Source organism: Solea senegalensis, linkage group LG11, assembly GCF_019176455.1.
Source record: "Solea senegalensis isolate Sse05_10M linkage group LG11, IFAPA_SoseM_1, whole genome shotgun sequence".
Classification (NCBI taxonomy): domain Eukaryota; kingdom Metazoa; phylum Chordata; class Actinopteri; order Pleuronectiformes; family Soleidae; genus Solea; species Solea senegalensis.
Genome location: NC_058031.1, coordinates 15,576,623 through 15,595,427, shown reverse-complemented (window position 1 = coordinate 15,595,427; position 18,805 = coordinate 15,576,623). Strand labels below are relative to the sequence as shown.

General features: G+C 41.1%; 1 protein-coding gene across 3 annotated transcripts; it reads right to left on the bottom strand.

Moving 5' to 3' along the window:
- Window positions 1–1,390: 1,390 nt before the first annotated feature.
- On the bottom strand, window positions 1,391–17,763 carry mbd6 (methyl-CpG binding domain protein 6). 3 transcript variants are annotated; one of them, XM_044038253.1, is made up of 14 exons: window positions 17,513–17,763; window positions 16,371–16,595; window positions 15,218–15,357; window positions 13,802–13,904; window positions 12,919–13,090; window positions 9,799–12,036; window positions 9,637–9,723; window positions 8,087–9,090; window positions 7,605–7,713; window positions 7,342–7,487; window positions 5,817–6,584; window positions 4,392–4,444; window positions 4,112–4,178; window positions 1,391–3,164 (listed from the first exon to the last, which is right to left on the bottom strand). In XM_044038253.1, the coding sequence occupies exons 3-14, from the start codon at window positions 15,331–15,333 to the stop codon at window positions 3,093–3,095; spliced, it is 4,935 nt and encodes a 1,644-aa protein (XP_043894188.1). In that variant the 5' UTR covers window positions 15,334–15,357; window positions 16,371–16,595; window positions 17,513–17,763; the 3' UTR covers window positions 1,391–3,092. The 3 variants fall into 3 exon arrangements, with proteins under 3 accessions (XP_043894188.1, XP_043894186.1, XP_043894187.1); XM_044038251.1 differs by having other exon boundaries at window positions 9,637–12,036; XM_044038252.1 differs by having other exon boundaries at window positions 9,637–12,036; window positions 17,150–17,514.
- Between the last annotated feature and the right edge of the window lie 1,042 nt (window positions 17,764–18,805).

Below are 18,805 nucleotides of genomic sequence, written 5' to 3'. Positions count from 1 at the left end.
TTTTTACTGTCTTAACTATTATCATGTCATTAGGTATGTTCATTTGTTAAGGGAAGTAAGGCACCCATGGGCAGATTTGTACTCATATTTTCTTTTGAGGTTGTCCGACGCTCCTCCAGTAGATGGCGCCCTATGCAACCGCTTATATGGCCTCTGCTTAGAGACAGATTTTTATGATCATCATTTCTTACTTGATGTCAGAGTTGTCACATGCCGTACACTTCTTTGGGTCCTATGTTCAGCTACTCATTACACGATCATGTGGCAGCAACTTAACGCATTAGACATGTAGTCACGACCAAGACAACCTACTGAAGTTCAGAGCATCAGAAAGGGGAAGAAAGTTTATTTAAGTGACACTGAACATGGCATAATCTTGGAGCTGGACGGGCTGCTCTGGAGAAACAGCTGATCTACTGTAATTATCACCTGAAACCATCTCTAAATTTTACAGAGAATGGTCCAAACAATGAAAGAAATTTAAGAAAATATCCACTGAGCAGCAGTTCTCTTTATGAAAATACCTTATTAATCAGCTGGGATCCGCAGCAGCGCCTGCCACGACCCTCATATGGAGGATAAAGCTGTAGAAGATGGATGGAAGTCAGAGGATAATGACCAGCCTGTGACCCTCTGTGAACACAAAAATTTCAAACCTTGAGGCAGATGGCCTACTACAGTATCAGAAGATTACACTGGGCACTTTGTTAGTTACACGTACAAGGACTGCAGTGGTAAAATTATTCCACATACGAAATTAAGTTAATGAATATTATTGATGTAGCTTCATTTGTTTATATAAGGTAGCCACCAGATTTGCTGATACAGTGACTCATCACAGCCATACTTTACCTCTCAGATGCCTGACTGCATTTCCTGGAAGGACTTCTGTTCAAACTGAAGTATCACTGTCTGACGAAGCAAGAATGATGCAGCATGATTCCTACACTGAAAACATGTCATACGATGTCCGTTAAAAACAAATTCCATACTTGAGAATGTGTACAACTTAGAAAGAGCACTTACTACATACACACACACAAGACGGGCTGATGGGCCGATGAAGGGCATGGTCTGCACCCGATAACAAATGAACAACACAAAATCTTCAGTGGGGTGGTAAACAGTCAATACATCCCCAATAACAGACATTGTACCTTTGAAGCAATTGCTTTTGCCAATATAAAGACTGTACCTTTGACGCAATTGCTTTTTCCAATATAAAGACTCACTGAAACAATTAAACATATGCTGTACATGCTTGCAGGTCAGAAATGACTGCAACATTGAAATGGTCTTACACAATTACACATTCAGATCACAGATGACTACAAAATAATATGCATCATACAACTTCTCACACCCTTCTCTGAACAGAAGTCAGCACAAGTTAAATTTTCTGTAAATAGTTTAATATTAAATAAAAAAAGACTCCCATATAAAAAAGAAAGCTACAGTCCACAATTTAATCGTCTTTTTAAACATAAGTATTGAAAGCAAGGGGTAGAATGAGAAAAATACTTAATTACAATTCCCAAAAAATTTCACAATTCATTGTTTTTTTCTCGTCTCTTTTTCTAACAATATAAAATCAAAATAAAACACATTAACTGTACATATGTACAAATCTCAAAGTGTAGAAATTGCATAATCTGCTTTCTTTTTCACTTTTTTTATTCATTTTTTTTTTTTTTTTAAATACAGCTAAAGATGCCAGTACTCTTGGGGCAGGGCAGTGTGTGGAGGAGTGCTCAAAACAGTGATATGAGACAGAGGGAAGATATTACTCTAAATCCACAGTAACACACGGACTCAAAAGATCCACCTAAGACATTATCACTCTCTGTGTATTAGTTTCTCCTGCCATTCGTTCATACAATCAAAAACAAACTGTACTTTCAATAACCAAAGGTTTCCTGCAAAACTTCATTTTCAAAATGAAATAATTTTTCCAGACATTTATCTCATGGCTGAAGGAGGAGGGAGTGAAGGTTTGGATGGGTGTGATGTCAACAGACAGTTTCAGTCTCCATCACACCACAGCTACAAACAGTTCTCCATGACGACAAATAAAGCAGCATGTGAAATTTAAGTGAGTTACAAAGTGGGAAAAAGGTGCTCAAAGGTTTTCTGAATTTATTCAGAATTGTTGTAGACCTTGTAGAAATCAGCAAAGTGGGTGTGGTCAGATAAATTTAAATTTAGTTTCCTGATCTGTTGGAAAAACCCTGATGTTAAAATCAATATTTTCTTAGTTCCTAAGATGATTAGTGATATACAAACCATTAAATCTCACAGAATGTGTTTAACAACATAAAAGGTGTGACAAGTCGTTGATGTAAACTGGCTAAGAAACCTGATGGAGTGAACCACATTGTTTCTTGGCTTGGTCCATATTAAGTTTATATTATACTGAGGAAAGAAAAAAAGTCTTATTATATTTGTCTTTCAGCACCTTTCAGAACATTTCTCTGAAAACATCGGCTGTGTCTCTTATCTTATGAAGAGCGTTTACTAAAAAAATAAAATGAAACAATGTTTGGACAGTGATGGGCTCAGCAACAGCACTGTTTGTCCAAAACACACTCAGACACATAAAAAGACACACATCCACACACATACAGACACACCTTCAACAGAGAGCATCGTTCAAGTAGATGGGCTTTATCCTGACTCAGTTACACACTGATGAGAAGAAAACAGTACTCATTTGTTATTTTTTTGTATTTCTCACTGACATACTGTAAGTCTAACACCAAGCATGATTAACAGATCTCTGATCACAATGTCAACTTAAGTGACCATTAAATTGTGAACTAGACCTAAGAGTAGACCTAAGTGAAAAAGTATCCACAAACTCTTCCATTTTTTTCCACTTTCCTTTTTTATAAATTCATTTTTCAAACTAGATCTCTCTCCTATGTGTTTTTCCATAGTGGTTGCCATAACAATGGTTGACATGACAACAACATTTTAGTGCAGTTGAATTGATAAAAAAAAGGTCTAAACAGTGGTGATGATGGTGTAGAGATGGAGGGGATGTGGTCGCCTTTAATTGATGCACAGCTGTGACTGACAGCTCCCTCCACCAATCACTGTCTCTGAGACCTGGCGCCTCTTCGCCTCCTGCCACGGACTGACCTCTCAGGCTTCAGCAGTGCCGTCTGGAACAAGAGACACGGATAACAGTCAGTCATGCTCATTTCCTTTTTAGATGCTCACAGGTGGAATGACTTTACCATCGCAGTCAGAACTGCACAATCATTCAGCATAAAGCAGCAACCTTATGTGTCTATGTATGGACTGGCCCTACAGTTCAGATTCACTTTTTGAGGGTTTTTTCATTACAGTGAAAAAAATTCTTCAGTTTGGCTACATTATGTTTTCCATTGGTCAGCTGGACTGTTCTTTTCCTCCTTAAACAACAATTGAATGATACATTTCTTGTGACAGTAATCCAAGAGTCATATTTGCAAAATCAGTGTCAGTCTGACATTTATCTAAATTGAAAGGGACAGTGATACATGACATGTACAACCCAATGATAAATGCTACATTTGGTTGTTACTGCTAATAATAACATAATTACAATCAGGCCAAGTAGAATATAAAGCTGTGTTTCCATCATGGTTCAGTAGCCATCGGGCACAGTGATATATGTAGTGTGACGTTCTACCAGTGGGCCAACAACGAACATGACATAGAACATGACACAACAGATAACAACGGAGCAGGTGGGGTTTTTTTCTGCTCGGTTTGTGGCTGTTTGTCTCAACAAAACATCAGGATTTGTATCGACTGTGGGGCACTGAAGAAACACTGGTCACAGGGGAGTTATGCTTTTATCAGCCATTACCCATGCCATTACTCTGGCCGATTATTTTGGTACTATTTTTAATGGAAACGCAAAACGCCTGCTTATCATTCACTTGAGAAATGGTAGCGACAGCCAAATTGAAAGACAGCCGCTCTACGGTGGGCGCCATTTTGAATGTATACAAAAGCTGCCAGACGTTGCTTCTCTGTTGTCATTGCATTAAGCCCGCCTCTAGCATGCCAGGGGTCTGTGATTGGTTCCCCTTTCCCCAGCTTAAGTCCCACTGGCTCTTACCGTAGCCTTGGTTTCCTCTAGTGCTGTAGCATCCATGTCTCTGAAGTCTTCCAACACATTCTGTAGCCTGACAAACAAAGTAAGAAACATATTACTAAGGAATACAGCATGAAGTCAAACATGCCAAATAGGACAATTATAATGAAGTAAAAGTTTGTCTAATGCGTTTAAGATTTCAGTGCAATGTTTGGCAAGCTGTCCGACATCCACTGGAACTGATTTAGCTCTCTTTCATGTGTGGTGCATATCTAAGAAATTTGCCGTTCACAAGACAACTTACGTTTGTTTTCTTTTCCTTCCTCTTCTGGGTCCACCCACGGTTCCAGGTGGATCCTTGAACGGTAGATTCAGATATCACATTGCAGAAAACATACTCAAAGAACATAAAACTGAAGGCTATATAATCTGTGTTCTTTCAGTATTGAATTGAGAACTAAATGTTTTTCTAAACTTTAAAGTCGGCTTTATTGTTTGATTGTTGGGAGAATTTTACATCAGGAAGGTATGTAGTCTGAAGGTGGAGAGGCTCTGTTTACTCTGAGGTTTGCAGGTGCAACAGAAAACTTTGTCATTCCACAGTTTGTCAGTACATTCCTCAAGTTACAGCTGAACACATACAGAGCGGCTCCACTGGCGATGCACATATTCCTCCCGTATGCTGGTGCGAGCTCAATTAATTATACTGATCGCTGAACATGTTTACAGTTCAATCTCATGCACTTCTGCATCCTTGTCCTTTAGCTGTGTGTGACAGCGCGTCATCACTGCTACAGTGATGTGCATGAAGTGCATGAGATTAAACTGTCTGGTGGGAATCCCCAGAGATACTACAATACAATATCATCACCATATCTAATTCACTATACTATGTTATCACAATATATATATGACGCACTGAGTATTTGCAAAATCATGTATTGCAATACACTCACACAACAGCTCCAGTGAGAGTGGGCACCATGTAGTGACTGAAATGTCAATTGATTTTTTTTATGCTAATCCACAAAAAGTTTAATGTTTATTTATAAAATCAGTTAAAAATGATATGCAAAATCAAATCGATACTTGGTGTCTCAAAAGCGATATAATATCACCACACAAAATATTGCGATATTTCTCCCACACACAGTCTCTCCACCTCCAGACTCATCCTTCTCTGATGTGAATATTCTGCAACCATCAATCAAGTAAAACCCTTATAACAACAAAACTATGGCAGTTCTACTCTTCCGTAGATTTTGTAGTCTCACAAGGGGGTTAATACTTGTGCTCAACCATGGATAATATAATTCCTTAAGTAATTGGCTGTATGGTTCAAGTGCCACTATTCTACATGGAGTTACCACAGAGTTACCCAAACAACTCATGACGATGGCATCAATAAACTTCCAATTTGCACACAAGGACAAATTTAATATCCACATCAGGTTTAGTTAATTAAGTTTTTTAGAAATTGTTTTTTTTTTACTATTGAGATTGTAAAACAAATAATACAATGAGGAACCACTTTTCAATTTTCCGATTTTTTTGATACTCAATTGAATACTGAAAGAAAGAGTGATACACGGATTCTATATTCTTCTATTTTTCCAGTCCATGGTCCACACTGAAGTCAAAAGAATGGCGTCTCAGTGGGATGATGAAGCCTCACTTAGTGTTATAAACTGTGCCTGAGACTAAAGAAAGCAGACACCAAGACACTCACCCTTTCCTGTTCCGAGTGCAGCAGTGTCCCAGTGGTCTCCTCATCAGGTCTCCCACTGCATCCATCCATGGAACTGAGGTACCCTGAACGGGGAAGGTGCCCTTGCCTCTCCCCACCTGCCTCCACAAAAGGGCACACAGCTGTAGCCGGCCCAGTACAGTCTGTTTTAGCCTCCTCCAAGTATATGGGTGGCATAGGTGGCTCTGGGTGGGTATGTCCTTCTACTATGACTGGTTTCCTTTGTAAGGGCAATGTAGACCCGTCCTCAGTGGGTTTGGGTGTCCCCTGGGCAGGGGAATGGGCTGCTGCTTCCAGGCTGAGTCGGGATAAGTCTGGATTGCGGAGGGAACACGCCCTGCGTGGACTTAGAGAGACTGGAGCACTTGCCTGTGGCAGAGTTGGGACTGACGTGGAGGGAGTATGGTGCTCCATGGGGAAAGAAACTGGCGGTAAGGCACAGAAGGGTGAAGTGGGGTCAGATGGCCCTAAATGGGCCCCATCTTCCTGCTCTTTAGCACTGACTTGAAGGAAGGAGGTATAAATTGTATCCATGAAAGATGTGTAAGGATCAATAATGGACCTGCCTTCAGATTCTCGATGGGGGGGATGAGTGGGTTCATGGGCAGGAGCTGTAGGTGGACCAGAAGCCGGACTAGGAACTGCATCAGGTGCAATCTGACTGGCTGGAATGTCTTCCTGTGGGGCAGAGCTTTGTGTTTCTTGCATTGAAACTGGCTTCTCTCCCTCAGAAGGTGGTGCAAGGTTTAGCTAGAGGGAAAAAAGGAAAAACAATCCAAAACAAGGCAATCAGAGATGGCAGACTTCACCCCATTCAAGCAACAAGGCACCTGTTGGCCTATATGGGAAACAGACTATGTGGCGCAACAATAGAGTATCTGAATCCAGATCAGAAGATTGTGTTCATATCCACAAATTTGTCAAAATTCTAGAAAAGTTATTCTAAATTCTTACAAATTGTGTCGGCCTGTGTTGTTCATATTGCAAGCAAGTGCAGAAGCACACGCAGACAGAGCCACCAAAAACAATGCTTCACTCCCAAGGGTGAAGTAATAAATATTAGTATACAAAATTGAATTTTGATACAATATTTACATTTAAATGCAGTGTAAGATTTATGCTGCTAGGAGTCTCTGTCTATCAAAACAATAACAAAAAACCATCTGGGCGCAGCATTGGATCATGAGCTTCAGCTCACCTCCATAATTAAGTGACTGGATCCTCAGTCTTTTTCCCAAAGTAACTTTGTTTTCCAGCTTATTTTTTAAGTTGCACACCCCAAACAATGATCTGACTTATTAAAAGTATGACATTGATTGACCAACCTCCACTTCCTCCCTGTCTGTCTCCACTGGCTACTTATAAGAAACCTCACTACAGTTGGTGAATCTCAGCTCTGCTGAACAGTACATGACTGACTTTTTCTGTCATTTGTGTCATATTTCCTTCACACTGAGAAGTGCTAGCATTTTACAACTACAAAGAGTACAAAAGGAAAATTTACTACCTGTATATTGTTAAGCAGGTTGATGGCCCCATCAGGACCCTGCAGCAGAGGCATACCCAAAGCAGAAGCTTGGACTGGGGGTAGGATAATGGAACCAGCTCCAATCCCCAACATGTTATGAAGGCCTGCGATGCCAGAGAGATCTCCTACAGAAGACACATTTCTTAGATTCTTGACATACAGTTGCTTAATGGTAATTTATTCCTGACATAGTGACTAAAAACTTGAGACAGAAGTGTTACACAGGACAGACACCAACTCACCTAACAACGCAGGGTTAAGCAAAGTGGGAAGTAACTGTTGGAGGATTGGGTTGTCTTTAGCTTGGAGAGACAGGGGTATAAGTGTGTCAACACCGGCATCAGTAGGTACCTGAACAGCAATGAGAGGACAGAAGAGGATTTCAGGTTCAGACAACAAACAAAACAGACAGCAACATAATGGGGCCTGAGACATATGAAGAGGACAAATAAATGTTTATCTTTCATTGTAGAAATAAAGACTTTTGCAAAAAAAAAATATGTCCCTTAACAACTTAGACTGTGTCAATCCAAACAAACCATGGTGCTTGAGGAGGGCCTCATTTGAAAGTAGTTTAGAGAAATATATTTTCAGAAATAAAGGGTGGGGGGAGAGGGGTAAGCAGGAAAAATAATTGCACAGTTCAAAAAATTAGCCAATAGCTTTTTCAAGAGAAACTAGGAGGAGCCCCAGGGATAGAGATGTAGGAGACAGGGGAGCCTACCTGAGGTTGGGTATGTTGGGTTTGCTGTGCAGGAACTAATTGGGTGTGGGGAGGTGAGTGGAGCTCAGCAGAGTTCAGGGCAGCAGTGAGCAAGGCAGGGCTGAGGGGTAGGAAGGCTGCAGGGGGAGGAGGAAGAGCAGCAGGAAGGAGCAAAGACTGCAGAGCCTGGAGAGTGCCCTCTACTCCAGGAGTGATGGGGAGAAGTCCCTGGGCAAGCTCCAAGAGCCCTGGACCCGGTAGGGCAGATGGATCTAAAAGGCCAGAGACCTTATCCACAGTAAGGCCCTCCAAAGTAGTGGGGATGTGCTGTGGCTGTTGGAGGGGAACTTCCAAGCTGACCTGGCTCAACTGACCCAGTCCAGACAGAGGTATCAAGGGTGCCTGCTGTTGCCCGAGCAACAATGAGGCCATAAGCAAAGCCTGAAGGGTTGGCTTTTCTATTAGCCCTAAATCAGTATCCTGTCCTGGGGCACAATTTGAGGCTGGTGGTGGGAGTGGGTTCAATAGGCCCAAAAGGTTCAGAGGCATTTCCCCTTGAGCTCCACTCAAGAACGGCAACAAAGGAAACAGAGGGTTGCTGTTTATCTGTTGCTGCTTCTGTTGTTGATCCTGGTTTTGCTGCTGTGTCTCTTGTTGTAACAGTAACTGCTGCTGCTCAGCAAGATTATGTGGTGTTTGTAGTGCAGCATTGGCAGGGGGCAACTGTGCATGTTGTCCTCCCAACCACAGCCCCCCAAGGGGCAATGAAGCAAGGACTGTGGGGTCCAGGAGGGATGGTAGGCCCCCTGTGGATGACAGCAGCTGAAGAAGCTGTTCCTGGTTCATAAAGGGGAAGGCCTCTGCCAGAGGTAAAGAAGTCGTTGAGTCACCTACAGTTGAAGGAGCAGGCGGGGGATTGCTATTATCCACAAGACGAGACGAGTTGGCTAGCACAGGGCTGACAACTGCTGCAGGTTTGGTTGCTGTGGAGACCTTTTGGTCCAAACATCCAGGCTCTCCTGGCCCTATTAACAGAGTCACAATCAGTCATCTATTTACAGGCTGATGTTATCAGTAAGCAACTTTTTCAAAGTGATTAAAAGCAGCATTGAGAACCGACAGCTCAAAAATATAAGACACATGAGTATTTGTGAAGCCTGATGTTTAGTATCAGTGCTTTACCACACAGAAAGCTAGTAACCTGTAAGAGTAAGTAAGAGTCAATAAGTAGCAAACCAAATTTATTTTACATACTTAACACATTTTTCAGGGAAAAATGTTTTCAACCATTTAATGTCAAAAAATAACTGCTGTGAATAAGGTATGTTACGCCCAATTTATTCAAGACATGCTTTAGCATAACATACATGTTGTACGAGTAAACCCATTGACACCTTGCTAATACACAAGACCAACTTTCAGTCAAATCATTCCAATCCAACTCAAATACCAATGACGGAAATTGATGGGCATAAAAAACAACAACACTGGTACCCTGAGACTTTTGCAAAGTACTGTATACATACACACTCAAAATGTAGGTTATATTTTCAAGAAAAATATCTCACTACCTGTAGCATGATTTCCTGGGGAAGACTTCTCAACATCAGAGGTTCTGTCAGAAGAATCTTCCCCCCCGTGTGGCACAGTGGAGGATGCTGCAAGAAGGGCCAGGACATGGTTGCTAAGGTCGAGAGGCTTCGGGGAGGTGGATATTGCCATAGAAAGACTACCTTGCGAATGAGTCAGGTCCACAGATGTTGATGTGCCCATCTCCATCTCTGCCACAGTGCGCTCTGGTGAGGCTTCCTGTAAAGGTGTCTGGGAAGCAGAGTCTACTGTAGGAATGTGGTTCTCAGTTGGTTGAGGCCTATCTGAAGGTGGGGACATATGTTGAGATGGGCAGCTGCTGTTGAGTAAAGCTACATTTGAGTTAGGGGGCAGTGTTGAAGAAGCAAAATGTCTCTGTAGAGAACTTAATTTAGTAGTTGGAGCGTGTGAATGGGACTGTACTGATCGGAACTGCGTGGAAGTGGAGGGAGGAGAAAGAGGCTGTGGCAGAGAAGTAGTGTCATTGGTTCGGTAGGGCGAGTGAGTCTGTGGATGCCTGATACTAAACTGGGGGGAGGGAGAAGAGGGTGACAGTCTGGGGCTCCGTTTATTAGTGTGTCCAACTCCTTCAACAGACACAGATCCTTGTGCAGCAGCAGAGTTAGATGCTGGAGCCGAGGCTGTGGCCTGTGCATTCTGCAGACTGAGCAGGTGTAACAGAGCAGACAGAGGCTGGGTTGGGGGATCCAAGCCAAGAGGTGCAGGTGTCAGGCCTGTAGTGTAATCCAGAGCCTCATTTTGGCGTGGGGGCCTGGATAGGTGTGCTGTCTGTCGAGAAGCAAGGAGCCTGGGCATCTGCCCAGGGAGGACATTATGATGATGATGGGTTTCCAACATGAACGCATTCTGGTTCTGCACAGCTGAGGTAGAGGAAGGGGAGTGCGACGAGGAAAGGTTGATAACTGCAGCAGAAGCAGCTTCTCCTGATGGGGGTTTCTGTGGCCCATTAGCCAACTGCTGGGTGTCTCTAAGCATGCTGAGCACTGTTGGAGATCGGCGCTGCCTCTTCCTGTGTGATGCGTTGCGCTCTGCTGAGGGAGATGGGTGGGGCAAAGAGGAGGCCAGGGACTGGGTGTGGCATGGAGGAAAGAGGATGGCAGAGGCTGCTGCGAGGGAGGGATGGGGAGGTCTAGAAGCAGTGGAGGAGGGAAGGTTGCTGTTATGTAAAGTGCTGTTAGTTACCTTTGATGACTGTTGCTGCTGTGCCTCTTTCAATACCTCCAAAGAAGGGGACAAGCTCACTTGGTTGCTGGCAGCATTTGAGCTCTGACCCTGGGTCTTCTGGTTCGCCAGCTGAGCCTTGGCAGCTGCAGAGAGCAAACTACTTGCAGGAAAAGAACCTGGGTGTGGTATTTTGTCCGGGTGGCTGTGATGGTGGTTCAGAAATGCACCCAAGGGTAAACTAGAGGGACCTGTGGAGTTTATCCCCAAACCTGGTGGTCCTGTGCTAGAAGTCTGACTCATGACGCTCTTTGAAGGCTTCAATGAATTAGCATGAATGTTGCTAATGCTTTGGTTGGTCAGTAAGGAGGGGTTATTAGGGTTTAAGAGATGGTTATTAGTGCTGCTGTTGCCTGAGTTTTTAAACTGCTCCAAGATATCTTCCAGCTTGTACTTGGGGAAATGAGGACTAAGGTTGGGGGAGCCACCAGAGATAGGGGAATGGGGAGAGGAAGAGGTGGATTTCCTCCTCTGAGCAAAATTACTTCCCATCTGTCCTCCTCCTTCTGCTGCTGTTGAGCTGCCACCCTGCTCAGAGAGAGAGGAGGGAGAGGCTGAAGGGTGGCGGGTCCGCTGGTGAGGAGAAACACAGTTCATGTTATGGAGAGAGGTTGAGTAAGACGGTGATTGAGAAGGAGTGGTGCCTCCCACAATGACACCATGAGGATGATAACCGTGAGTCTGTCCACCTCTACCCACTCCAACTGTCATCGGCGAAGAGGGAGGAGGTGGAGAAAGGGGCCCTAGCCGTGGAGAATCAGGGGTCTCTGGAGTTTTGGGTGTTCTTTGACCTTGAGGTGTAGGGGTGCGGGGTGACTTCTGAGCAGTGGAGTAAGATGTAAATGAGGACGTGGAGGAAGAGGTGGAGGATGCAGGGAGAGAAGGAGGATGGTGAAGCCTTCTCAATGTATCCAAGGAATGGTATGGGTTTGTTCCTGCGTGAAGGATGGGGGAGGAACCATTGTAAGGGTAGATAAACTGGTGGGAGGATTTGGGGCTGGCACAGTTGTTTGAGTGGACGTTGTTGTGGGATCGAACGGGGACTGGATGGAGTTTAGGATGGTAAAAGCAACGGTCCTCTTCTTCCCGCTCTACGAGAATTCCATTTGGATTGCGGTTATCCACTCGACTGCTCAGCTCTGGAAGAGAACACACATGCAAAGCTTATTACTTAACTTCTCTTCTTTCATAATAACTATAATGTACAGAAAGCATCAGGATGACTTTCCTTAGTTTCTTTGATTGTTTTAGGGTCCAAAGAACAAACAAATCCTCTAATATGCATCAGCTGTAAATGCTGTTGTAAGCAGAATGAGCACCTTGCCGAAGAAAAATTGGGGGAGCCATTGATGGAAAAAGTGTGAGAATTGATTATGCTAAATATGGGCATAAATGCATTTATGAAATGAATAACACAAAGAAAGCTCAGATAAGCAGCTACTCCCAAGGAGTCAAAGATATATTTGGACCCCCTCTTCTGGTAATTGTGATCAGATTTTTTTTGTTTGTCCAATTTATGTAACATAACACTGTTAACACTAAAAGCAGTGTTAACAGCTTTTGAATTAAACAAAGCAAAAATAGAAACAGCACAGTATGAGAGAAATGCATTTAAGAGATTTAAATAAAATGAAATGTATATGAAACAGAGTATTTTCAATATACCAACAGTTTTTTATAAGTTAATTATTGAAATCGTATCTCCAATTCATCCAACATTGATGGTGATAATGTTAATGAGCTCCCATACACATTAAAGTAAAGTTGGATCATAGTCCCATTGGAACCCTTGATGTGAGGCTACTACAGTATAAAATTAGACTTTGTTACAATCTGATGGACATGATTACCAAGAGATACTTTACAGAGAGACTCCATCCACACCAGAATTAAAATTCCTCACATGACACTGATCAAAATATGTTGATTTAAGTGCAGTGATTAAAAAAGTAATTTCTGTATATTTGTTATACTGCAAAAATGTAGGCATACTATGTCTCAATGCATCAAAAAAACCTTACCAGCATAATGAGGGTTGGCAAAGGGCAGCTGTGAGGCCTGCATACTGCGACACAGAGCAGCCATTGCAACCACTTTCCTTCGATGGTTACACAGTTTGGTCATGTCCTGCTCCGTTTTGCCTACAGGCTGGCTGTGCTGTTCCACCTTCACTCCCACAGTGAAGTTGAAAACCTGCAGGACACCAGATATATAATGATTAGGAAGGGTTCAGACAGAATAATTTGCCTGATATTGAATTACATGATTGGTAAGCAATTGGTAGCAATTGGTATTTCACACTCATGTATGGATAGAAGCATTGCCGATCCTTATGTTTGAAGAACTTTTTAGTAAAACACCACACTAATCAAGTAAATCTGAAGATTCGTTTGTGGACACTACTATTTATGGTTATAGTGTTTTAAACCTGTTAAATAACAAATTAACAGTTTTTTTTATCACACTAATTTCTTTTTTGTTGTATTCTTTTCTGACAGTGATGCAAATTCATGTCATTTTTGGCACAATGCTACAACATCTTCCATTCATTTGCATAGCCATTAGCCATGAATGTTAGCAGCAAATCTTACTTCTTACAAGCTGGGACAGGGCTGAGTATGTTTTATATCATTAGTCAGACCAACTGAATGATTAACTGAGACATGAACCAGAAGTAAAATATACAAAATACTAACCACTGTCAGTGTTGATTTTTTTTCTTCTTCTGACTTGTTTAGTTTCCAACACTTTCGTGACATCACAATTAACGCAATAGTGAAGAGGGGGCAGAAAAGAAAACACCACGGGGCAGAACAACCACTGGTAATGGGAATGGTCATAATCTCCAATATTTCTTTAACAGATTCAGGTGGGAGTAAAAAATAGGTTTTAGACTAGTTTTACCTTATGGATGATGAGGGGACACTCCAGACCACATTTGCAGGTGCCATCAGTCAACAAATAGGCCTTGACCTCGTCCAGAGAGGACAGGACAGTGCCACTGGGACTACGGAAAGGAGACAGCAACGAACAGTCTAAGAACAGCCAAAACAAACTAAAAAGTATAGGAAGAAAGATATGCTCAATGCACAGCAAAATCCAAAGTTTCAACACTGGGCAACATACACAAAATAAAGATGTAGTGTTTTAAGTGATTCTTCAAAAAGCTGCCAGATTGTGTTAAGGAAATTCAGAAATACCACATTACCCATTACACATTACAATGTAAATGAGAATTAAAATTAGAAGAAAGAAATGGAGATTAATAAACAGAAATATAAACAAATCCTAAATTATGTGAAATTTTAACTGAACTTTTTTTGATTAATTAAAAATATATTCAGTTCCTGTCAGAGGCTCACACTCATCATACATATAGTATGTATCCATGTCACATACTATATACAGTGAAGACTTGATATAAAAGAAAAATGTTAGAAATATATTTTATCAAAGTCAGCTTACAGATTTTAATTATTGCCAAAAACATGTTTTTTGAAATCACTGTGACCTTACACCGAAGTGTTCAAGAAACCAAAATGACCTTGAACCACCAAAATCTAATCAGTTACTCCATGGGTCAAACAGAAATTGAGCCTGATTTTCTGGGTCATGGTACAAGATGTATTTTCATAGGTCATAGTATCCATGATCATTGACATTGGACAACCAAATACTAGTGTGTTCATCTGTTAGTTGAAGTGAAACGGTTTTCCTATGGCATAATGTTCATGAGTGTGAGAATGTGTATTTGGTCGGGTTACTGTTTGCAGACAGGCTGAAGTACACAACTTCAGATTTAAAATGATAACCTTTGTAAAATGACAAAAAAACAAAAGTCAACTCAATGTTTAATGAATATGTTAACTCATCTGCCCTGACCTGGCCATAAATTGTAAGGAAAGGGAAAGTGAATAATATTTAGAAAATAATGGAAAAATGCTGTCTTCATGCCAGAGTTCTCCAACTATGTATGGTTTATTTTATTAAGAGATTTTTGCATCATAAATACATTTATATTTTGAACTGCTTAGTGTTCCATATCAACAGAGACACTTTCTTTTTGAAATCACATGAAATATCATCATAAATATTATAATATTTTGCTCAAAAAGTTTTTTACTTGACTGGCCCTCTGCTGACCGAACTACACACTCACTGGCCCCCAGTTATTTGAGTTTGAGACCCCTACTTTATGCAGTGATCTTTAAACAATTCCACACCCACAGTCATCTTTGTTAGTAATATGAATTAAAAACAACAGCTAAATAATCTATTATATAAATCAAACACATGTAAAACATATCTGTGTACACACACCTGACATAGATCACCTGCCCCGCCTCCACTCTCCTCTGCCAGCCGATGGGGACATGTATTGCAGTGGAGTGGACACCATCCTTGTCCCCACTGACAGTCTCACTGCCTCCCATCATTTTGTAGCTGCAGCCTGCCAGCACCTTAGAAAACCAGCAGATGTTAACACTTAACAGCCATAATATTAAATAAACATTTTTCAAAGAACAGAGTTATGCTTCAAAATGTTATCAAATCCTTACTTTTAATTTACAGTCAATATCAATGTCTCAAATGTTTTTTTTATGTTACAGGCTAAAACCTATTAACAATTTCCCTTTAATTTGGTTTTGAATTATGCTAATTCACTGTACTAATATCTTCAGTGAAATCTGAATGCCAATAACACTGCATATAGCATGCAAATGTATTTATACAAATTTTTTTCAAAGCCCATATAATTTATATGCACAAGAAACAAACTAATTAAAACAAACTGCAAGCCAAATATGTGGACCACATTTGTCTTATAAAAAAACTTCAAATAAAACAAAAACACACACCAAATATTACAATATGTAACATTACCACCAAAATGAAACAGACCAAGCTCAGAAAAAACAACATATTAAGGGCTGGTAATTCAATTCTATTGCACCACCAGATTATCATTAGCATTAATATTAATATTAATGTAGGAGCCAAAATAATGTTTTTGTTTATTTTTTTTGTTCTGAATGAATACGGTGTAATTGGTAACTCCAGGGCGTGGTTTCATCTCTATCAGCTATTAATTTCTTTGGCGGGTTTAGGTGGAACAAAGAGGGTGAGGTCTGAGCTCTGATATTTTCTTTTGCTGACTGTTGTATATATTCATGTTTCATTTTGTTAAAAGTTTTTAACATATCAGGACTGCAGAATGATACTTGACCTTATACAGACATGATAATGATACGGACAACAGCCTACTCAGCCTCTTTGCCCTTTTGTTTATGGATCAAAGTTGCTCCAATTAATCAACATCAACCTTATGTTATCTCTTACATGTAAATCCTAAAGTATGACGTATCCTCATTAACAGTGTGAGAAGCTTTGGCAAAAGACACAGTGCAAATTTATTGTTAAGGTAAAGCAGTCAAATCACAAATAAAAGAATAACTCAAACATATTAACATACCTTGTCATCTTTGGGAAGCCAGGATCTGTTTTGGCTAAGGTATCCACTGTCCAATGTACATGCTGGTGGGTTAGAAGCACACAGACTGCCAGTAAAACCTGACTTGATGCCCCAAAACCTAGACTTTCCCGAGCTACGAGACAGCTCCTGAGTTTAGAGGATGACTCCTACAAATTTCTCTCTTCAGTTCACATCAGAGAAAGAGCTCGGATGTTGTTGAAGAGCCTGCAGAGAGAGGTGGAGGTGGATTATGTAATCTGACAGAGGGAACCAAGGGAAATTATTCACGCAGTAAACAGCTGATGTAACTGATGTCATCTGAGCGTCCATATATCTAAAGCATTGTGAAGTAAGAAATTAAAGAATGAAATAACTTCAGGACACACTATGGCTACTTTGAAGTGGGAGGGTGTGTTTATTTAGGCCCGTGATTACCTGGACGTTTAGCTACACTGCAAAATAGCTGTCTCCCCAGAAAGCTAACAAGCTAGCAACATAGACGAAGCTTGAAATAAACCGCTGAAGGTCCTGACCGCAGATCTAAATGTATGCATTCTTTAATCACTGGATAATATCTACACAAACTGCAAGGCAGCTAGCAGCTAGTATAGCAGCTAACATGCTAACCCACTTTGAACTGTGCTGTCGTGACAGCTGTCAGGCGCTCAAAACACTCCGATGCCAAACTCTTGCGTGATAGCTTCGAGAAATGTACAACACAAGTCCACAGCAAATCTTCACGTATGTTGCCACCAGATTCCCGTCGCTTATTTACTTACTGAAAGCCTATAGCTAGCGTCAGTGGTAGCGGGACCCGTGAGACCCTCTCTCTGCCTGCTGGCCAAGTTTTGGACTCCTGGCTTCTTCGGGTCGCGGGAGAATCAAGAGTTAGCTGGTTAGCTAACGGACTAGCCAGAGAGTGTTTTGAAAACGGCGCACACTAATAAAAAGCCGAAAAATAAACAAATTCCACAGTTTAGATCCCGTGTTACTGCGACCAGATAGCTTTCGGTGTTTATGCTACGTCAGTCGGTCGGATTTTTAAAAACAAAGGGCAATAACGCTTCATTTTCCTGCGCCTGGGATGTCGGTGCTAAAAGCCCACTAGGCTACGCTAACAGAGCTAACTGACTGAAATTTACTTGATTGTGGAGAGTCCCGACAAGACTGGAGGATGTCCCGCTCCGCTCCCGCTGCTCAGCTATGCAGCCGTCACTGTGCTCCGTGTGCTGCCGCTAAACCGTCCCACAATCGCTGTTATCCACACACAAAACCATAATAATGAGTCACGAAATCCCAAATTCACAGTTTCCACGGCTATTTTTTCTTACAGATTCCGAGAAAAAAAATAATGGAGTTTTTTTTGTCGGACATGCGCACTGGGCGATCAGGGACTATTGTACCCGACATGCACCGGGACCTTTGTAGTGCTCCAGACAGAGCAGAGTAGCTCAGAGCAGGAGGACATGATAATGACACAATAATAACAGCACCGTGTCTGTCTGCTGCTTAATGGGGTGCAGCCAAAACACTTCATTTATTAAGGATTTAAATTTGAAAATGTAAAATGTAAAATATACAATTTTAAGAGTGGCTCTGGCAGCAGGATGAAGTGGCAAAAGGGGCTTTCCAAAACATAAATAAAATGTATTTATTTAAATGATCACTGTGTAACATTTAGGAGGATTAATTGTCATAAATTAAACATGCTAAGTATGTTTGTATAGGTGTATCCCCGTTTATATGTTCTATAGGCAAGTGCCTTGCTTTAAGGCCACCATCTTGCACTGCTGTGGTTGTACAGGACATTTAATCACCAACTTTATCTGGTTATCTGGAATTACCATTACTGATATCTATGACGTAATTTTAACCATTCATAATGTCATTGTGCCTAGTATGAATAGTTGTAGATATCTGTGTCAAAACCACAGTTTTTAAATATCTGCAATTCAGTTTTTAGTCAGAATGACGTCACTTTTGCCATTCATGTGAATGGGGTTTAACCTTATAGATATCGCTACTTCCAGTTTCTACAATGTCTTTAAGACTATCTGAAACTTAGTTAGATATCTTAAAAGGACAAACTTGGACATCTTTAACTAAGGATAATTAAAGTTATCTTAAACATAGAAACTGTAGTTTTGACTAGTAAGAATGATGTCACTGACATCCGTAGTGAATATCCTGTCTACTATTTGAATTTTAAAACCACTTGCCATAAGAGAATGTGTTTTGCATGTAGAAAACATAAGCTTACTACACACAAAAAACAAAACATTATCCTTTCTGGTATACAAACGCTGCAATAGTTTCTTGACATGCTCTGGAAATCGAGGGGTGAACAGAGGAGAACTGTCACTAATTATTACACACTGAACCTTTGACAATGAAATGGCTTCAGGCAGGTTAAATTAGGGTACATTTTAAATTTG